Source organism: Protopterus annectens, chromosome 10.part0 (genome assembly GCF_019279795.1).
Source record: "Protopterus annectens isolate FY-2018-M chromosome 10.part0, PAN1.0, whole genome shotgun sequence".
Taxonomy (NCBI): Eukaryota; Metazoa; Chordata; order Ceratodontiformes; family Protopteridae; genus Protopterus; species Protopterus annectens.
Window position 1 is genome coordinate 1834988028 of NC_056744.1, and position 22927 is coordinate 1835010954.

General features: G+C 45.0%; 1 protein-coding gene across 1 annotated transcript in view; it reads left to right on the plus strand.

Annotated features, from left to right (window-relative positions):
• The window catches only part of LOC122814082 (ras-related protein Rab-35-like), a 1100536-nt gene that overhangs the window by 531878 nt on the left and 545731 nt on the right, over nt 1-22927 (plus strand). Inside the window, exon 3 of the mRNA XM_044086695.1 lies at nt 5287-5410. Coding sequence (XP_043942630.1) covers nt 5287-5410 — 124 coding nt within the window. The remainder of the gene's footprint in view (nt 1-5286; nt 5411-22927) is intronic.

A 22927-nucleotide genomic window follows, 5' to 3' on the forward strand; every position in this document is an offset into this window, starting at 1 on the left:
AGCAGTAAGGGGTGCTTAACAAAAGCTTAAGTACCTTTCAGATGTCACAAAAAATCTTAAGTTTGTCTTTTTCCAGTTTTGGAGCATAATCTGAGCATTCCATGAAGTGCAATTCTTTATGAATAATACTGGCAAGACTAATGTTTCTGTTTCCTGTGGCCAGTGTTAGGCCCATGTTAGTGTATGGGTACTGATGTTAGCATCCTGTGTGTCTGCATAAAGGCCATGTTATTGTATGGGACTAGTTTGAGCATCCTCCATGACTGTGTTAGGGCCGCGTTCGTGTATGGATACTATTGTGAGCATCCAACATGTCTCAGCGTTAGGGCCACATTAGTGTATGGGTACTGGTGTGAGCATCCTGCATCTCAGTGTTAGGGCCACGATAATGTATGAGACTAGTGTGAGCATTCTCCATATCTGTGTTAGGGCCACATTAGTGTATGGGTACTAGTGTGAGCATCTTTCGTGTCAGTGCCACATTAGTGTATGGGTACTAGTGTGAGCATCTTTCGTGGCAGTGTTAGGGCCACATTAGTTTGAGACTTGTGTGAGTATCCTCTGTGACTGTGTTAAGGCCACATTACTGTATGGGTACTAGTGTGATCATCATGTGTATCTCAGTGTTAGGGCCATGATTGTGTAGGAGACTAGTGAGCATTCTCCTTGTCTGTGTTAGGGCCACATTAGTGTATGATACTAGTGTGAGCATCCTCCGTATTTTAGTGTTAAGGCCACATTAGTGTGTGGGTACTAATGTGAGCATTTGCCATGTCTCAGACACACATCTGGTGGTGAGACTAAGACTGAATATCTTTAAGAAAGAATCTGCAAGTCTGTGTTTGGTACTGGCCAGAAGACTGCTTGATGTGTTGCCCAGACTAGATGTTAGTTTTGCAGACTGCATTTAGGACATATTCAGAATTCTAGCCAATTCCTTATTTATCAGATAGTTTCAGGGCCTACCTATATTTTCAGCTTTGCTAAACGTTTATTGTATAGCACTGTGCCAGAGTCTTGAGGCAACAGTTTGCGCTAGACATAGATGTAACCAGTTCATCTTTTGTACCTCTGTCTTCTTCCCAGTCCTGTCATACGCAAGGTACTGATGAGACTCTGCTGCTCATACGTTGACATGATTTGCAGTTGACATAGTGGAGAGGATGACAGATGTTTTTGACGCATTTATTTGGTTTAGCTTGGATATCTATGGTATTTCTGGGGTGATACTTAGGCTAGTGGTGTACTAATTTCTTGTTTGTCATTTAGAGAAATTAAACTGGACTGTGAATGTCTTGGATTGCTTTTCTAGTGAAAATCTAATCCATGCATAGATTCAAAGTATGAAGTCACTTTGGATGAGCTTGAGTTAAAACTGTGGCAAACTAGAAGCTAAATTAGCAATGGGATCAGCTGCACTGCATGGTAATACCAAGACCTGCTTCGAACAAAATCTTAGTCAGCAGTGTTAAAGGACACACCACCCTTATCCAGCAGTGTTAAAGGACACACAACCCTTATCCAGCAGTGTTAAAGGACACACCACCCTTATCCAGCAATGTTAAAGGACACACCACCCTTATCCAGCAGTGTTAAAGGACACGCCACCCTTAGCCAGCAGAGTTAGACGTGCCACTCTTAGCAGTGCTAAAGGATTTGCCACCTTTAGCCAGCAGTAGTAAAGGACATGCCACCCTTAGCCAACAATGTTAAAGGACACACCACCCTTATCCAGCAATGTTAAAGGACACACTACCATTATCCAACAGTGTTGAAGGACACACCACCCTTAGCCAGCCGTGTTAAAGGACGTGCCACCCTTAGCCAGCCGTGTTAAAGGACGTGCCACCCTTAGCCAGCCGTGTTAAAGGATGTGCCACCCTTAGCCAGCCGTGTTAAAGGACGTGCCACCCTTAGCCAGCCATGTTAAAGGACACGCCACCCTTTGCCAGCAGTGTTAAAGGACACTCCACTCTTGGCCAGCAGTGTTAAAGGACATGCCACCCTTAGCCAGCAATGTTAAAAGACACGCCACCCTTAATGTTAAAGGACATGCCACCCTTAGCCAGCCGTGTTAAAGGACGTGCCACCCTTATCCAGCAGTGTTAAAGGACGTAACACCCTTATTCAGCAGAGTTAAAGGACTTGCCACCCTTAGCCAACAAAGTTAAAGGATGTGTCACCCTTAGCCAGCAAAGTTAAAGGATGTGCCACCCTTAGCAGTGGTAAAGGACGTGCCACCCTTAGCCAGCAGTGTTAAAGGACGTGCCACCCTTGGCCAGCCGTGTTAAAGGACGTGCCACCCTTGGCCAGCCGTGTTAAAGGACGTGCCACCCTTGGCCAGCCGTGTTAAAGGACGTGCCACCCTTGGCCAGCCGTGTTAAAGGACGTGCCACCCTTGGCCAGCCGTGTTAAATGACACGCCACCCTTAGCACTGTTAAAGGACGTGCCACCCTTAGCCAGCCGTGTTAAAGGACGTGCCACCCTTGGCCAGCCATTTTAGACATGCCACCCTTGGCCAGCTGTGTTAAAGGACATGCCACTCTTATCCAGCTGTGTTAAAGGATGTGCCACCCTTATCCAGCCGTGTTAAAGGACATGCCACCCTTGGCCAGCAGTGTCACCCTTAGCAGTGTTAAAGGATTTGCCACCTTTAGCCAGCAGTGTTACCCTTAGCAGTGTTAAAGGATTTGCCACCTTTAGCCAGCAGTGTTAAAGGACATGCCACCCTTAGCCAGCAGAGTTAAAGGATGTGCCACCCTTAGCCAGCTGAGTTAAAGGACGTGCCACCCTTAGCCAGCTGAGTTAGATGTGCCACCCTATGCCAGCCATGTTAAAGGATGTGCCACCCTTAGCCAGCAGAGTTAGATGTGCCACCCTATGCCAGCCATGTTAAAGGATGTGCCACCCTGTGCCAGTCGTGTTAAAAGATGTGCCAACCTATGCCAGCAGTGTTAAAGGACGTGCCACCCTACGCCAGCAGTTAAAGGACGTGCCACCCTTAGCCAGCAGAGGTAGACATGCCACCCTTAGCCAACAGTGTTAACGGACGTGCCACCCCTAGCCAGCCGTGTTAACGGACGTGCCACCCCTAGCCAGTTGTTAACGGACGTGCCACCCTTAGCCAGCCGTGTTAACGGACGTGCCACCCTTAGCCAGCCATGTTAACGGACGTGCCACCCTTAGCCAGCCGTGTTAACGGACGCGCCGCCCTTAGCCAGCCGTGTTAACGGACGCGCCGCCCTTAGCCAGCCGTGTTAACGGACGCGCCGCCCTTAGCCAGCCGTGTTAACTGACGCGCCGCCCTTAGCCAGCCGTGTTAACGGACGCGCCGCCCTTAGCCAGCCGTGTTAACGGACGCGCCGCCCTTAGCCACCCGTGTTAACGGACGCGCCGCCCTTAGCCAGCCGTGTTAACGGACGCGCCGCCCTTAGCCAGCCGTGTTAACGGACGCGCCGCCCTTAGCCAGCCGTGTTAACGGACGCGCCGCCCTTAGCCAGCCGTGTTAACGGACGCGCCGCCCTTAGCCAGCCGTGTTAACGGACGCGCCGCCCTTAGCCAGCCGTGTTAACGGACGCGCCGCCTTAGCCAGCCGTGTTAGCGGACGCGCCGCCCTTAGCCAGCCGTGTTAACGGACGCGCCGCCTTAGCCAGCCGTGTTAACGGACGCGCCGCCCTTAGCCAGCCGTGTTAACGGACGCGCCGCCCTTAGCCAGCCGTGTTAACGGACGCGCCGCCCTTAGCCAGCCGTGTTAACGGACGCGCCGCCCTTAGCCAGCCGTGTTAGCGGACGCCGCCCTTAGCCAGCCGTGTTAGCGGACGCGCCGCCTTAGCCAGCCGTGTTAACGGACGCGCCGCCCTTAGCCAGCCGTGTTAACGGCGCCGCCCTTAGCCAGCCGTGTTAACGGACGCGCCGCCCTTAGCCAGCCGTGTTAGCGGACGCGCCGCCCTTAGCCAGCCGTGTTAACGGACGCGCCGCCCTTAGCCAGCCGTGTTAACGGACGCGCCGCCCTTAGCCAGCCGTGTTAGCGGGCGCGCCGCCTTAGCCAGCCGTGTTAGCGGACGCGCCCTTAGCCAGCCGTGTTAACGGACGCGCCGCCCTTAGCCAGCCGTGTTAACGGACGCGCCGCCCTTAGCCAGCCGTGTTAACGGACGCGCCGCCCTTAGCCAGCCGTGTTAACGGACGCCGCCCTTAGCCAGCCGTGTTAACGGACGCGCCGCCCTTAGCCAGCCGTGTTAACGGACGCGCCGCCCTTAGCCAGCCGTGTTAACTGACATGCCTCCCAAGATTAGAATACCTTGTAATGTCCTTATCTAACTGTACAGTCTTCACTTTCAGTGTATCCAGAGATAGGCTTGTTTAGGTGGGGGTTTTACACAGACCTCCCAGCACCTTTTGGTAGCACTGTTGTTTTTGAAAATGGAGATTTGGCTATGCGCTAACATTTCAGTGGTCTGTAGCTCTCAATTAAGGAAAACAAAGGTTTTAATTCTGCTGTATGAGGCATGGGGCCCCAGGCTGGAATGCCTTATACAGCTTAAGACTATATCCCTGTGCTGTAGAGATAGTTGGGCAACATTTGATAGTCGATTTTTTTTTTCTGGAAGAGAGGAAACTGAAAATGTTATGCAAGTACATTTTTAGGAGGCGAAGGACTAAGGAATGCATTGTGCTGCACTGGTGGAGGCTGAAACACTAACAAAAGAGTGCACATAGCTTGACATGTACATTTGTAGGGAGGTCATCGCGCTGCACTGGTGGAGGCTGAAACACTAACAAACGAGTGCACATAGCTAGACATGTACATTTGTAGGGAGGTCACCGTGCTGCACGGGTGGAGGCTGAAACACTAACAAAAGAGTGCACATAGCTAGACGTTGGTACATTTGTAGGGAGGTCACCGCGCTGCACGGGTGGAGGCTGAAACACTAACAAAAGAGTGCACATAGCTAGACATGTACATTTGTAGGGAGGTCACCGCGCTGCACGGGTGGAGGCTGAAACGCTAACAAAAGAGTGCACATAGCTAGACATGTACATTTGTAGGGAGGTCACCACGCTGCACGGGTGGAGGCTGAAACGCTAACAAAAGAGTGCACATAGCTAGATGATGGTACATTTGTAGGGAGGTCAGCAGTAAGAAAGCAAAGTAAACGTAAATGGCTGAAATGTACAGCCTTATTTGGCTGTTTGCTGCTGTTATATTATTGTATGTCTCAAAGTTCTGTTTGTGTTGATTGTTTTCAGGAAAACAGAATTTCTTCAGTGTGCATTCTTTCCTGCAGGTAGTTACATCACCACAATTGGTGTTGATTTCAAAATTCGGACAGTAGATATAAATGGAGAGAAGGTGAAACTGCAGATATGGGACACTGCTGGTCAGGAGCGGTTCCGCACGATCACATCAACGTAAGTGTCTGGACTACGGAGCATGCTTCATTTTCTAGATGAGCCTATTGGGACTCTTGAGACATACCTAATGGCGTATGTCCATTTGTGCATTTTTGTGCTTCTGGGGGTGTGACCATGCACTTGTAACATACTTTATGCTGCTGGGAGTATGAAGTTATGCATTTTGCTTTGAAGTGTGAAATGGTGACCATTTACATGTTTGTGCTTTGGGCCGAGTGGTTTTCTAGCTTGTTTTGCATATGCTGTATGCACTTTTGTTGCACGTTCTGTGTGCTCTGTTGTGCATTCCTTGTATGTTTTGTGTGCTGCAGTGTGTTAATCTTTTAATTCTAAGATTACATTTGATAACATGTAACACCATGCCTTTCTGTGATACAAAAGTAGTTAATTTGTGTGTGGTTTACCCAGATTACTTCATTTATCTAAGATGTGTTCATTGACAAAGTTTCTGCTATTCTAAATTACAATCTGTTTATCATTTATGCTGCTTTATAGCATCAGTGTCACAATTGTCTAGAATTGAATTTTCACCCCTGCTGCCTATGATTTAACTTTTTATCTGTTCTTATACGTGGGTGTGCGTGCGTGTATACATGGGTGTGTGTGTCTGTGCGTGCATGTATACATGGGTGTGTCTGTATATGTGTATATATAAGAAATATTTAAATATTTTCCAGGTGTAATTATTTGCCTTTTTTCTACCATTGTAAATGTTTTATTGTGATGTTTTTATCTAGAATATTTGTCTTTGACAGAGTTGCACTTTTCACTTTGTGAGAGTGCATTTTTTTGTTACCCAAATTGCTTCAAGAACAAGAAGTAGGTTACACAAGGGTTTCAAATCATTTGTTGTGTTATTTTTCTCTCTCGCAGTTGAGCGTCTTGACAACTGCTGACTTTGTGCCAGAAAGTTTTGTCTTACTAATATGGTGTTTTGCCATAGACTGAGCTAAACTAAGCCCACATCCTTGCTGATTCACCATCTTGTCACTGTCCTTAAAAACTGCTGCAGTCTGGTCTTTCATATTGTCACAGATAATGATTGTTTAGTGATCTCACTGTAAACTTGTCAGTTAATGAAGTTTATTAGCAATCACCTTTGTTTGTGCTGCCAAACACACAATTTGTATTTCTGTTTAACTGTGAAGATCCGACTAGGCACCTCTCAACTGTCCCTGATTTTCAGGGACATCCCTGATTTTGACTCAAATTTTAACTCTGTCCCTCTTAATCCCTCCTAAAACTAGTGACGTTTGGAGGAAAGGTAGTGAATTACACTTAATGAATAATGACAATAATTAAGAGTTATAAACTTCTTTTACTTCAGAAAATGTGCATTAATTCATATGCACTGATTCTGTCAATGTTTCAAGTTAATAGCACTGATATTTTAAAAGTGTCCCTGATTGTCCCTGATTTTTGCTTGACTTGTCCCTGATTCTGTTGAAATTTGTCCCCAATTGGTTGAGAGGTCTGGGCAGACGGTGTGGAGTAAAAAAAAAATACAGACTTCATATGATAAAACTGTGTAACAAAAACATAAGCTGATATGTATTGTACATAGCATTTGTTAGTACATAATGTCGAAGATGAGCGATATGTGCTAATGTACATTTATTCATATGCATGCAAGATTTGTAATATCAGTCATTTCGTGCGGTCACTACCACAGAAGTTCAGAACGAGTAGAGTACGAACCTGACCACATGAACGTTTTAATGCTATCGTTACTGAATGGCTAAAAACAATTTGTTGAAATTATACATTAGTTTACTGATGTGAGCTGCTACATATTGTTGTGAAGCAAAGTGTAGTACTAATGTTGGGAACACAGCAATTCTCTCTTTGTATTACACATTAGATGGTGTGTGAAGATTTGTTCACAATTTGTGCAAGTCAGATTGCAGTGAATAAACTTTTAGGTTGGTAGATAGTAATTACTGATTGGAGATTTCTAATTCTACAAAAAATATATATTTTGTATTGTGGAGATATAATTAGAACAGTTATAATGAAAATGAAAGACTGAATCTGTTACTGGAAGGTTCCTTAATAGCAGAACTAAGTCGGTCAAGTATTGATTTTAGTTATGTATTAAAATTTCAGGAATCACAATGCTGAATCCCAAAACATCAAAGCAAGTGGCCAAATACAAAGGGGAGAAGAGAATATCAAACATTGTTCTCCTTAAAACTTGTTTGTGCAGGCTGCAACCCCCCCCCCCAATCCTCCAAGGTTCAAACCACCAGTACCTCCTGAACGTCTGTATACTTACTTCAGTATCACCATACCTTGGAGAAAAAATGTGAAGACATGGCAGTTGTAAATTTAAGTTTGGATTTTCATTCATTCATTCTCCACATTTCAGAACTCAGCATTGCGAGACATAATATTTCAAATGGTTACCACTTGTTAGGTTGCCACCCCCCTCCGATTCATATCACACAGTGGTAATGGTTACCACTTGTTAGGTTGCCACCCCCCTCCGAATCATATTGCACCGTGGTAATGGTTACCACTTGTTAGGTTGCCATCCCCCTCCGATTCATATCGCACAGTGGTAATGGTTACCCCTCCAATTCATATCGCACAGTGGTAATGGTTACCACTTGTTAGGTTGCCACCCCCTCCGATTCATATCGCACAGTGGTAATGGTTACCACTTGTTAGGTTGCTACCCCCCTCTGATTCATATCGCACTGTGGTAATGGTTACTACTTGTTAGGTTACCACCCCCCTCCGATTCATATCGCACTGTGGTAATGGTTACCACTTGTTAGGTTGCCACCCCCCTCCGATTCATATCGCACCGTGGTAATGGTTACCACTTGTTAGGTTGCCATCCCCCTCCGATTCATATCGCACAGTGGTAATGGTTAGCCCTCCAATTCATATCGCACAGTGGTAATGGTTACCACTTGTTAGGTTGCCACCCCCTCCGATTCATATCGCACAGTGGTAATGGTTACCACTTGTTAGGTTGCTACCCCCCTCTGATTCATATCGCACTGTGGTAATGGTTACTACTTGTTAGGTTACCACCCCCCTCCGATTCATATCGCACTGTGGTAATGGTTACCACTTGTTAGGTTGCCACCCCCCTCCGATTCATATCGCACAGTGGTAATGGTTACCACTTGTTAGGTTGCCACCCCCCTGCGATTCATATCGCACTGTGGTAATGGTTACCACTTGTTAGGTTACCACCCCCCTCTGATTCATATTGCACTCTAGTAATGGTTACCACTTGTTAGGTTCCTACCCCCCTCCGATTCATATCGCACAGTGGTAATGGTTACCACTTGTTAGGTTGCCACCCCCCTCCAATTCATATCGTACAGTGGTAATGGTTACCACTTGTTAGGTTGCCAACCCCCTCCGATTCATATTGCACAGTGGTAATGGTTACCACTTGTTAGGTCCCCCCCCCTCCCTCCGATTCATATCGCACAGTGGTCATGGTTACCAGTTGTTAGGTTGCCACCCCCCTCCGATTCATATCGCACAGTGGTAATGGTTACCACTTGTTAGGTTGCCACCCCCCTCTGATTCATATTGCACAGTGGTAATGTTTCATAGGTTCATAGAGTCATACTAGGCTATCTGCCCTAGGGCATTTATAAGCCTAGCCAGAGTGTGTTTGGCTTTCGCCACCCATTTTAAATGAATTTTGCTATGCCCCTTTTCGAGGTTAGTATACTGTGCCTCTGTCTAACAGTGACACAGAAGTGATACCCGGGGTAAACCTACGATCGCCCATCCACTCATCAAGATTCCTCTTGAAGAGAGTCAATGAGGGACTCTGCCTAACCTGGACTGGGATTTTATTCCAGAGTGAAGGGAGCCTCTGGGTTATGAATCTGTCCCTCCAGCATGTCCTATTTATTTCAGTGCTGAGGTTAAAGTCTCTCGAGCGCGTAGCTCGATGGGATTTGGATTTTCTGAGGTGCAGCATGTCCATTAATTCTGGGTTGCACATGGCTTTATATGTCAGGCACAGATCGCCTCTGAGCAGACGGTATGCCACTGAGTAGAGCTGGAGTTTCTTTAACCGGGCAGCATATGGCATCTGTTTGAGCCCTTTGATCCTCTTGGTGAGGTACTTTTGGGGTCTTTCCAGTTGCTGCAGGTGTCTGGTAAGGTACATCCCAAAAGGGGCATTGTACTCAGTTATGGGCCTGATGAGGGATGAGTAAAGAGGCCCGATGACCTCCCCTGATCTAGATGTGAATCCCTTCATGATTAGGTGGGCTATATAAAATGTTTTTCTAACCACTTTGGCCACGTGGTTTTCAAATGAGAGATTGCTATCAACTTGGGTCCCCAGGTCCCTAATTACTTCTTCCATACTTAATGGATTACCACCTATGTGGTAATTTGTGGGCACTTTGTTTTTGCCATAGGGAATGGCTATACACTTTTTGGCTTTTAGCTTGAGGCCATGGCTCTGGCACCAGTTGTCTGTTTCTATGAGGCCCTTTTGTAGGATGCTTGTGTCAGCTGGATAGTCGATTATGGCGCCTAGTTTGCAGTCATCTGTGAACTTGGTCAGCCACAGTCCTTCCATGTTGGCCTGTGTACCTCCGAGAAATATATATCGAACAAGAGAGGTCCCAGGACTGAGCCTTGTGGGACGCCACTTGTAACTGGTTTGGAGTTTGTAGTCTGACATGGCTTCAGCAATTCTAACCATGTGGGTTCTGTCCTTTAGCCAATTTGCAACCCATCTAGTGACATAGGGGTTTATAAATGCCGGAGTGGGGTATTGTATCGAAGGCTTTTGCGAGGTCCAGGTAGGCTGTGTGGACCACCTTCCCCTCGTCAATGGCCTTGGTGACTGTTTCAAAGAAATCGATCAGGTTTAAGAGGCAGGATCTGCCCTTAACAAAGCCGAACTGGGTAGGATCCAGTGTCTGTAGGTCCCCAATATCTTTATTTATGAGGTCCATGATGATCCTTTCCATAGCTTTGCAGACCAAGCTAGTCAGGCTTATGGGGCGATAGTTTCCAGGATCCGTTGAGGCACCACCTTTGTGGAGAGGGACCACTGTTGCTCTACGCTACTCTTGGGGTACATATCCTGTTGTAAGGCTGAGATTGAACAGTAGTTTTATGTTTGGGTTTCGCTGTTCTTGGAGTACATGTAGGACGCAGCCTGGGACACCGTCTGGTCCCATTGATGCTGTGATTTTTGGTTTGGAGAGGGCGGCTCTTACCTGAGCATCTGAAATGTCAGGGGGGCTGCATTCTGCTGGGATAGATATTTGCCCTTTTGGTGGGGAGGGGGGGGAGTTTGCGCTGAACCTGTCAGCTAGGATGTTGGCAATGTCTGTGGGTTCGGTGTATTTTTTGTCATTTTGGACTAATTCTGAGCATATCTGGGAATTCCCACCCAGGTTCCTAACATAACTAAAGAAAGCCTTGTGATTATCCTTAGTGTCCTGTGCAATTTTTCTCTCGAAGCTGGCCTTAGACGATTTTATGAGTGCCCGTAGTTTTTTGCTAATACTGATCAGAGATGCCTTCCCTTTTTGGGATTTTGCTCTACCATGTAGTAGCTTCTTCCTTCTATTGTATAGTTTGTTTATGGCTGGGGTCCACCAGACAGGATGCCTGCCTTTGGAGGATTGGGTCTTGGTTTTATTTGGGATTGCAAGATCCATGCATCCCTGAAGGTGTTCATATAATGCGTTTGTAAAGGATTCTGCGGTCTGGGCCATATTTTCCACAGGCCCGGGGGCTTTGAAGGATTCCATCTCGGTTTTGAGGAGTGTGAAATTTGCTTTAGAGAAGTTTTTCACTGTGGTTTTCTGGGCAGGGGGTGGGGTCGGGATATGAATATCCAGTGAGATTAGTTTATGGTCTGATCTTACCAGTTGAGGGATGCACTTCTGGTCTGGAGCATAGAGCCCCCATGTTGGTGATGATCAGGTCCAGTATGTTTTCCCTTCTTGTGGGAGTGGTAACTAGTTGTTCCATAGCATTTAAGTTTAGAAATTCTAGGAACCTTTGGGCTAGGGTGTTGGAGCTAGAGTAATGCTCCCAGTCTGTTTGGGTAGTTGAAGTCGCCCAATATAATGGTGTTTGGAGAGACCTTCATATTTTCCAGTGTTCTCAGGAAGGCTGAGTGGGGTTCCTGGGTTTGGGAGGGTGGTCTGTAGCAGGCTGTAAACTGGAAGGCAGTTTTACCCACTGTTAGTTGCACATGGATAATCTCTGATGCTTCGTGCTGTGCCACTAACCTGGAGGTGTGGGTATCTTTGACGAATATTGATACTCCCCCTCCTTTTGTGGTTCGGTCCAAGTTTTGGGGCCGAAAAGCATGGTATGAGGTATAACCTGGTAGTGCTGGGGTGCTCTCGGGAGCCTTGAAGCAGGTTTCTGTTACTGCACAGATATCGATGTTCTCCACCGTAAGGAGAGTTTTGAGTGCATGCATCTTGAGGTTTAGACTTCTGGCGTTGAGTAGCATTACTCTTAGTTTCTTATCCCTTGTGATACCTATGGAGGTGGGTTTGACTTTTGAGCCTTGCCTAAAAAAGGCACTATGGGGTTGGCAAGAGCCTTTGCCAATATCCGGAAGGCCAGGGGTGACCGGTGCAAGCCGTCCCTAGCAAAGCATCGTGGCTTGTCGAGCATGTCATCCCAGGCTGACACGCATTGGATCCCCTTTGAATGACACCAATACTTAAGCCACTTGTTAGGTTGCCACCCCACTCCGATTCATATCGCACAGTGGTAATGGTTACCACTTGTTAGGTTGCCCCCCCCCCTCCGATTCATATCGCACAGTGGTGCCAAGCTTATCCAAATTTTCGCTGTTGTGTTCATGCTTGGATGAGGAAAAACAGCCCCAGGCTGTCTCTTAATTTGTTGACTAAAAACGTGGGCTTTGTGAATAGAAACTGCTTATATTTCTGTTCCCATCTGTCCCTTTAACGTTTTGGACGGTTTCTCCCACGACTGGAAACATTTTTTCTTCCAGTCACTCATAGGTTCATGGGTGAATTGTAGGCTACCTGCCCTGAATGGGCATTTTAAGCCCAGCAAGTAACCTGAGGTCAGAATCAAACCCTGTACATTGCGTGTATGAGGTGAAGACCGTGACCATTATACCAAACACACATCTCTTCTGTCTGGACCTAGGCCATCTTCATGTAGTTGACAGAGTACCATTTCCATCACTGAGTGTGTTGGAGGAAAATTCCTCCACAGGAGAGGTACACTAAGTGCTTGTTAATGCCTAAGGGATTCTTGTAATATTAACAAATGTCAGTTTTGTCAAGAATTTTGTAAATGTGTTGAAGATTAGGAAAAAAAAAACCTTCAGTATCTCCCCAGCAAGCAAAACTAGTATTAAAAAATCGGGTGGGGTGGGGGGTTCTCATCTTTCTAAATATGATATTCAGGTTTCTACATTTCTCATCTATGGATGAACCAGTTCAAAAATTGTACAGTTATAGGCAGTTTGATACACTGCTCTCGTTGTGTCGACTCCTTGGGTACACTGCTCTCGTTGGGTCGACTCCTTGGGTACACTGCTCTCGTTGGGTCGACTCCTTGGGTACACTGCTCTCGTTGGGTCGACTCCTTGGGTACACTGCTCTCGTTGGGTCGACTCCTTGCGTACACTGCTGTCGTTGGGTCGACTCCTCGGGTACACTGATGTAGTGTTGATTCCTTTTGCTATATCCTCTGGTCTTAAGATTTTGAGGCCACCTACAACCAGCGTTTCCCCTTCCCCTGCACTTCTGACGTTGGCTGACTTTTTGAGGCTCAGATCCAGTGCTCCGCTGACCCTTTCCTTACTGTTTGGGAACTAGAGAATCCCTCATAGTTGTCATAAGTTGCCTTCAGTTTTCTGTCTGTTACCCCAATTTCTTCATTTGATTCTACCCCTGAGGATGTGTCCTTGGGTCCATATTATCTAATCGAAGAGGGATTACAGCGAATGCCTCTTCATTGACCCCTAAAGGGCGAACCGCGAATTACATGAACGGCCAAATCAGTGTAAAAAAAATCACTGATCCGGCCAGAAACGAAACAACACCTCAAAGTGGGGGGCAGCTATACCAACTCCGAGATCACACTACAGTGGGGAAAGGGGCAAATTCACTCTGATGGTCAAGCTATTTTTTTCCCTAGAAAAAAATTGCTGATTTGGCCATTCGCGTAATTGGGGGTTCACTCTGTAGGGGTCGATGAAAAGGCATTCGCTGTAATGCCTCTTCTATTAGATAATATAGACCCGTGTCCTTGCCCCTATTGATGTTGATCATAATGATGGGAGCTGTATCGATTTGAGCAGTTTGTCTGTGCCTTCGCTTCCTAGAGTCTGCATTACAATAGTTGCATTTGATTGACACTGTTGCTTGCTGTATTAGTGGTGCTGCTTTTGCTGCCACTAAATGTTTGGCTTTTAGTGCCACTGTCAACACCAGCCATTTCGGATTTAATATCAGGCCCAGCATAGCCTACCTGCCCCCATGATTTTCAGCTCAGAGTCTGTCACTGCAGATGCAACTTTTAATGTCTATATTAAAACAGCATGCAGCTCCCTAATTTAGAAGAAATACCCTCAATCCCTTCTGGAGTTTTATTTATTTATTGGCACTTTGCTGACTGGGTTAGACCCAGTAGGCCAATGGCCACTTTTCAAGGGACATAGTCATACTGATAGAGAAAATATGGCCTGGGCACAGGGGAACTTCCCCTACTCTTAAGTGCTGTGGAATCTTTTACATCCACTTGAGTTGCTGCCAACTCTGGCAGATGGGACCATGATTTAACATGTCATCCAGAGGGTGGGACCTTGGTTTTAACATGTCATCCAGAGGGTGGGGCACTCAGGAGTGTGGCACCCCATTTATGTTGCATTGCTTTGTCAGTATTGAGAAAGTAGTCCAACTTCTGGTGAAGGAATAGAACCCACAGCCTTTTCCACCAAAGGTGAATGTGCTACCTCTTGAGCTAGTAAGTTTCCCACTAAAGATGCAAGTGGAGGAGAAGGATGGTGTAAAACATCATCAGGGATTCGCTAACTCCCACAGATTAGACTTTTACCCCACCCAAAAAAAAAAATTGCCTTCAAGTTTGGTGAATAATTGGAAGTCATGCTAACCTGGGATGGCTAATGACCAACAGTCCTTACTGCAAAAGAGGGTGCAGATTGCTGGTAGGTCTGCTGAGCAGTTTCCTGGGTAGTACCTCCTTTGATTGATATCCTAAATGACGTCACCAAAGCAGGGGAGGGAAAACGTCCGTACAGTGCCCTCACTCTCTTTAAAAAGGTGAACATCCTCCAACCCCCACCTTAAGAGAGTAGGACTTTTGGTCTAATATTCCCAAGTCAAAATGCCCTGGTCTCTTCAGCAACAGCAGCCTTCAGTAATACCCCAGCTTACCCGAGCCTAGCCATCCATACCCAGAATAAGAAATGCAGAAAGATGACCAGACTAGGAAAGTATGCACAGAGCAGCAGAGAAAGGAAAAAGCAACTTTCCAGATTTTTAGTATTTTTTCTTGCATTTTTCGACCATTTGTGTTATTCGACGACTGTTTCTGTCTATTTTATAGTGATATTACCTGTTTTTCCTGTTTTTATAAGCTTTAATTGTTGGTTGCACTTCTTAGTTTAAGTTTGCTTAAAAGTTAAACTACAGGCTAATACACTCAAGTGTACTAGCTTTTGATAGCATTTAATCGAAAAGCAAAGCATTTATTGTGTTTTCTGTTCTGTCTGTGAAAAAAACTTGAAAAAAACAAAAAAAATATTCTTGTTCTCCTAACTTTCCTGGCTAGTTTGTTCCAGTGATCAGATTTTGCTGATCCCTGGGCTTTGTCTTGGTTCCTGTACTTCTCCATTTTCTTTGTTTGGTCAAGGGGAAGTTTCTTTGCTCACCAGTGGGAGTGGGGAGTACTGAGCTGCCTGTTTGTCCTCAGAGGAGTGGTTTAAGACAGTAACTTGTAGTTCAGTGGCCATTTTGGGTCATTTATTTATTTATTTTATTTATTTATTTATTTGCAGTTGGTTTACCAGGATAGTCCATTGGGCCAAAAGAACCCATTTTCAATGGAGTCCTGGGGAGAAAAGCTCCAGCACATAAAAACTGAGTTAATACACAAGATAGTTAACTATTATTAAATTATACAAGTAGTGGGTAAAACATTTAGTTCAAAAGTCAAGAAGTATTCAAAATACAATAAATGAATATTAATGTGATGTACGTGAGCTGAGACAATAAGGTGATAACACAGCAGAGTTGTGTTGGAGAAGGAGCACAACATTACATTACAGTGTAATTCTTCAGAAGGAAACAAGCTTTGTTAGGTAAAGTTGAGCCTCAATGCATGCAGGAGGTAGGATGACATATATTTATGAGGGGTGGGAGCAAGAACAATCCCATTGCGACCTAAGATGTGAATGAAGAGATTTTTTGAATAGGTAGTGATTACAGGTGGTACGGATGGATGGTGGGAGTGAGTTCCAGAGACGGGAAAGGTTAGAGGATAATAAGTGTTTACCTGGGGGGTGAGATGGTTTATGGACTTCTAGTAGGTTTTGATTGTTGGACCTTAAGACTCTATTTGGAAGGTGCATTTTGAAGGCAGAAGACAGAGAGGGACAAAGAGAGGGGTTGAAAATAAGCTTATGAGCTAAAGTCAGCTGTATATAGTTAAGATGATTAGGTAGTTCGAGCCAATTTAGTTTTGGAGAGAGGAACAGTGGTGAGTGGAGGACCTATGGCTATTAGCTTAATTTGGCAATTTTGTTATAACAGGAGGAAAGCTGGCTTTTAGAGAGGACTGAAGATTAGTCAGTAATGGAGCACCGTAGAAGAGAGGGAATGAGAAAGGAGGAAGCGAGAGTGGTTTTGGAGGAACTAGTAAGATACTGATTTTGACGGTAGAGCATACCTAGTTTTTGATGAGTTTTCTTAATATTTAGTTGTAGATGGGAGTTGAATTTAAGTTGATTGTCAATTAGAACACCTAGTAGCTTGGTTTCAGATACCAGTTCCAAGGGTGAGTTGTTTTGGCTGGTAATTGAGAAAGAGTTTGTGTCAAAAGAAGTAGATTTGGAGGGTAAATACCATTAGTTTTGTTTTGGAGGTGTTGAGTGCCAAGTGATTTATTTTCATCCAATGCTCAGTAATTGAGAAAGCTTCCTGAGTCAGTTTTGGAGAAGAGAGGGGAGGTGGCAGAGCAGATAATTGTAGAATCGTCTGCATATTGGATGATGTTTGCAAGTGGGATGGATTTGTGGAAGTCATTTATAAATATATTAAAGAGGATAGGACCAAGAATAGATCCTTGGGGAACTCCAGTGGGGTAGTAAGGAAAGAGGAAGTGGCCTTTTTCCATATTACGCTTGGTGTCTGTTTGATAAATAACTGGAGAACCAATTTATGGAGGTGGGAGAGGTTAAGTTCTGATAGTTTGGATAGGAGCAGGCTATGTGAAATAGTATCGAAGGCCTTGGAGAGGTCTAGTAGTAAGGTGGAAACAATGTGGCCGGAGTCGCGTGCTCTATTAACCGTCTCAAGAAAGGACAGGAGGGCTGTCATGGTGCTATGATTTGGCCTGAATCCGTGTTGTGTAGGGGTTAAAAGGTTGTTATCTATGAGGTGTGGTAGGAGTTGAAGCTGGATACACTTTTCCAGGATTTTAGATATAGGGGAGAGGATAGCAATAGGGCGGAAGTTATTGATATTGCAATTGTTGCCTCCTTTATGGAGGGGGATGATGAAGGCTTGCTTCCATAGTAGAGGTACTGTACATTCAGGATGGAGCGGTTGATTAGAATGCTGATGGGATAGGCAATTGCTTCCACGGCTATACTTAGGAAATAAGAGGGAATGTTGTCTGGAGCGTTGGTGCATGGCTTTAGTTTCTGAAGGAGTTTCTTTATGGTGGAAGTGGGGATAGGTTTAAATGAGAATAGAGAAACGCTGGGAGAGAGAGAACTTGAGGAAGATATGGGTGAAGAGGGGGTTAGAGTAGTGGAAGAGGTGGAAGATCGACAGTGAGAAGATGGGAATGTGGTGGAAGTGGTGATGACGGAAGGGTTATTTGCAGGAGAGATTAGGGGTGTATTAGGTGAAGAGGAGGGGTGTGTGAAGGAGGATGTAAGTTTGCTAATAGAATCGATGAAAAATGAGTTGAACTGTGTAGCTAGATCTAGGTCTGGGCTATTTGGGTCTGGAGTTGGGGTGTGTGGTTTGCTGGGGTTTAGGAGAGTGGAGATCCCCTTCCAGAATTTTTGTGGGTTAGTTTTATTGTTGTTTTGGAGTGTAAAGAAGTATTTTTGTCTGTCGGAGATTATGAGCTTTTTTACTTTATTTCGAAGGGTTTTGTAAGCAATATGTTGTTCTGGGGTCTTATGTCTCAGAGTCTCCAGGCTTTGTTTCTAAGGTGCATGGTAGATAGTGTGGTTTTGGTTAACCAGGGGGCAGAGTTTGTTTTTATTCTTTTTGTTCTTATAGGGGCTTGGTAATCAAGTATTTCTAAGAAGGTAAGGTTAAAGTGAGCAACTGCGTCTTCTAAAGGTAGTGTCTTTAGAATGTTCCAATTTACTGCTTTTAGAGAATATATGAAGGTTGATGGGTTAAAGTTTTTGTCATTGCGGGTAGTGATGGTATTATGGGTGCGGTAAGAGATGCAAGGGAGACGGCGAGTGAAAATTGGCAAGTGATCACTAAGAGGGTCGGGAAGAGTACCACTGTCTGAGAAATAGTGGGGATGTGACACTAGAATCCAGTCAAGGATGGTGCCACAAGAGGGGTTTGGTGATGGGTGTGTAATAGTATTGATTAGTTGGGAAAACTTAAATAGATTGATATTAAGAGGGTTGTTTGAAGACTGGATGGAGGCCCAGTTGATATTTACGTCCCCTAAGATTATGGTTTCATTGCTGATATTGTTAGAGAGCCATGAGATGATGTTTTCAAGTGTGGAAATATTATCCCCTGGGGGAATGTAAAGGGATGCTAAACAGATGTATTTGTGCTTGTTGACTTGTAGGAGAGTGAGGAGTACTTCAGCATTATTAAATTTAGGAGTAGGTTTATCATAGGGGTAACTAGCAAGGAAGAAGAATATAGGAGAGCAACTCCCACCTTTTCTGGGTCCTGTCTTTTCGAATGATTGAGTAGCTAGGTGGAGTAATTTCAGAATCTTTTATAGATGGTTTTAACCATGTTTCTGAAATAGAAAGTATGTCAGGTTTGTTATACATGAGCCATGCATGGAGGGTAGGGACTTTGTTGACAATACTTTGTGAGTTTAGAGAAGTAAAATATATTGGCCTGTGTGAGGAGGAAGAGGTGGAGGGCCAGGGTTGGGATGGATGTCACCAGATAAAAGGCTGGTGATGAGATGAAAGATTGGGTTAAAAAGGTGATTGAGTAGAGTAAAGAAATGATTAGGATCTGTAGTGGTGATCAGAGGGTCATTAGGTACTATGGGGATAGGGTTCCTTAGAGGGGAAAACTTTGAAAGAGAATGTTAGAAGTTGTGTTATTGGGTATAGGTGGGGAGAAATAGGAGAGTGAAAGGGTGAGTGAGGGGAGTTTAGGTGGTAGGTTGTATGATACAGTTGTGAATGGAAAGAAGTAGGAGGTTGGGTAAGGTAATAAAGATATGATAGTTTAATAGATAGTAATAGTAAAATAGAGATGGATGGGGGATTTAAAGGCATGACTGTAAGTAACTTGGCGTTAAGTGTTATGGTTGTGTTATCTATGTTGTATGTTTATTGTGTAGTGGATAAAGAGAGTATTGCAGTGTAGAGTGGAGTAAAAAGCAGTAGGAGTAGTGCTAGGGGTGAGTGTTAGAAATGAAGTGTAATATTATAGGTTAGCTGTAGGTGTGGTTACAATTGGATGATAGGCTGATAGGGGTGTGTTTAGGGGTTGTGTGTGATTGGTGTAGGGAGCAAGTGGGAGTGGGAACAACAGGGATATAGCTAGAGGCACTAGGCGGGTGGGATTTGGGGGCAGGGTAGGGGCGGAGTGAGCCGAAGCTTAACGGAGCGGGAAGACACCAGGAGAGGATCGAGAGCCAATCAGTCAGTGGAGCATAGGTTTCAGAGGTGAGTAAGTTGTAACAGGGTAAGAAGAGAACAATATTTAATAGGCAAAGTGGGCAAGAGAATGGATGAGAGAGTGGGGAGTGCAAGTGAAAGCAGAGGAAGCAAGAGAAGAGTGGAGAAAAGTAATGGCAATGAGGAGGGGATGCCTTCTAGAGGAGAGGATCGAGAGCCAATCAGTCAGTGGAGCATAGGTTTCAGAGGTGAGTAAGTTGTAACAGGGTAAGAAGAGAACAATATTTAATAGGCAAAGTGGGCAAGAGAATGGATGAGAGAGTGGGAGTGCAAGTGAAAGCAGAGGAAGCAAGAGAAGAGTGGAGAAAAGTAATGGCAATGAGGAGGGGATGCCTTCTAGAGGAGAGGATCGAGAGCCAATCAGTCAGTGGAGCATAGGTTTCAGAGGTGAGTAAGTTGTAACAGGGTAAGAAGAGAACAATATTTAATAGGCAAAGTGGGCAAGAGAATGGATGAGAGAGTGGGGAGTGCAAGTGAAAGCAGAGGAAGCAAGAGAAGAGTGGAGAAAAGTAATGGCAATGAGGAGGGGATGCCTTCTAGAGGAGAGGATCGAGAGCCAATCAGTCAGTGGAGCATAGGTTTCAGAGGTGAGTAAGTTGTAACAGGGTAAGAAGAGAACAATATTTAATAGGCAAAGTGGGCAAGAGAATGGATGAGAGAGTGGGGAGTGCAAGTGAAAGCAGAGGAAGCAAGAGAAGAGTGGAGAAAAGTAATGGCAATGAGGAGGGGATGCCTTCTAGAGGAGAGGATCGAGAGCCAATCAGTCAGTGGAGCATAGGTTTCAGAGGTGAGTAAGTTGTAACAGGGTAAGAAGAGAACAATATTTAATAGGCAAAGTGGGCAAGAGAATGGATGAGAGAGTGGGGAGTGCAAGTGAAAGCAGAGGAAGCAAGAGAAGAGTGGAGAAAAGTAATGGCAATGAGGAGGGATGCCTTCTAGAGGAGAGGATCGAGAGCCAATCAGTCAGTGGAGCATAGGTTTCAGAGGTGAGTAAGTTGTAACAGGGTAAGAAGAGAACAATATTTAATAGGCAAAGTGGGCAAGAGAATGGATGAGAGAGTGGGGAGTGCAAGTGAAAGCAGAGGAAGCAAGAGAAGAGTGGAGAAAAGTAATGGCAATGAGGAGGGGATGCCTTCTAGAGGAGAGGATCGAGAGCCAATCAGTCAGTGGAGCATAGGTTTCAGAGGTGAGTAAGTTGTAACAGGGTAAGAAGAGAACAATATTTAATAGGCAAAGTGGGCAAGAGAATGGATGAGAGAGTGGGAGTGCAAGTGAAAGCAGAGGAAGCAAGAGAAGAGTGGAGAAAAGTAATGGCAATGAGGAGGGGATGCCTTCTAGAGGAGAGGATCGAGAGCCAATCAGTCAGTGGAGCATAGGTTTCAGAGGTGAGTAAGTTGTAACAGGGTAAGAAGAGAACAATATTTAATAGGCAAAGTGGGCAAGAGAATGGATGAGAGAGTGGGAGTGCAAGTGAAAGCAGAGGAAGCAAGAGAAGAGTGGAGAAAAGTAATGGCAATGAGGAGGGGATGCCTTCTAGAGGAGAGGATCGAGAGCCAATCAGTCAGTGGAGCATAGGTTTCAGAGGTGAGTAAGTTGTAACAGGGTAAGAAGAGAACAATATTTAATAGGCAAAGTGGGCAAGAGAATGGATGAGAGAGTGGGGAGTGCAAGTGAAAGCAGAGGAAGCAAGAGAAGAGTGGAGAAAAGTAATGGCAATGAGGAGGGATGCCTTCTAGAGGAGAGGATCGAGAGCCAATCAGTCAGTGGAGCATAGGTTTCAGAGGTGAGTAAGTTGTAACAGGGTAAGAAGAGAACAATATTTAATAGGCAAAGTGGGCAAGAGAATGGATGAGAGAGTGGGGAGTGCAAGTGAAAGCAGAGGAAGCAAGAGAAGAGTGGAGAAAAGTAATGGCAATGAGGAGGGGATGCCTTCTAGAGGAGAGGATCGAGAGCCAATCAGTCAGTGGAGCATAGGTTTCAGAGGTGAGTAAGTTGTAACAGGGTAAGAAGAGAACAATATTTAATAGGCAAAGTGGGCAAGAGAATGGATGAGAGAGTGGGGAGTGCAAGTGAAAGCAGAGGAAGCAAGAGAAGAGTGGAGAAAAGTAATGGCAATGAGGAGGGGATGCCTTCTAGTAGTCAGTACAGAATTATACAGGCCCACTGTGAAGAACTTGGGATTGAAAGGGAAGGAATAAAGGAAGAGCTGGAAACCCAGATAAAGATGGGAGAGAGAATAGAGAGGGAGAGTAAGAAGGGGTTAGGCTGCTGACTATCCTGGAAGGGAGATAGCTTTACAAAACTAACAAGCAGGAGTTAAATGGTGTAGAAGCCCTAGTAACAGCAAATGCACATACTTTCTCAGTGTCCGCTGGGAGATTCAGTTCCAATCACAGAAGGGGCTTGAGGCAGCAGAGCAGTATGTTCCCTGCACAAAAGTGTGGGAAGAGTAGGTAGCTGGAGTTGAGAAAAATGTATTCGCCCAGGCGGGTCCCAAGGGAGCAATACAGGGCAAAAGTTTCTCAGTGTCCGCTGGGAGGAAAAGGCCTTTTCCAGCCCCCTGCTATAAAGCACGCTTTGGCAGGCTTTTCTGGCTGTAGAGAACTCAGCACAGCTCCTCGTGGTATCCAGCAGAGTTCCTAGAGCAGCAGAGAAAGGAAAAAGCAACTTTCCAGATTTTAAGTATTTTTTCTTGCATTTTTCGACCATTTGTGTTATTCGAAGACTGTTTCTGTCTATTTTATAGTGGTATTACCTGTTTTTCCTGTTTTTATAAGCTTTAATTGTTGGTTGCACTGCTTAAAAGTTAAACTACAGGCTAATACACTCAAGTGTACTAGCTTTTGATAGCATTTAATCGAAAAGCAAAGCATTTATTGTGTTTTCTGTTCTGTCTGTGAAAAAAAAAAACTTGAAAGAAAACAAAAAAATATTCTTGTTCTCCTAACTTTCCTGGCTAGTTTGTTCCAGTGATCAGATTTTGCTGATCCTTGGGCTTTGTCTTGGTTCCTGTACTTCTCCATTTTCTTTGTTTGGTCAAGGGGAAGTTTCTTTGCTCACCAGTGGGAGTGGGGAGTACTGAGCTTCCTGTTTGTCCTCAGAGGAGTGGTTTAAGACAGTAACGTGTAGTTCAGTGGCCATTTTGGGTCATTTCCTGCCTTTTCCAGCCCCCTGCTATAAAGCACGCTTTGGCAGGCTTTTCTGGCTGTAGAGAACTCAGCACAGCTCCTCGTGGTATCCAGCAGAGTTCCTAGAGCAGCAGAGAAAGGAAAAAGCAACTTTCCAGATTTTAAGTAGTTTTTCTTGCATTTTTCGACCTTTTGTGTTATTCGACGACTGTTTCTGTCTATTTTATAGTGGTATTACCTGTTTTTCCTGTTTTTATAAGCTTTAATTGTTGGTTGCACTTC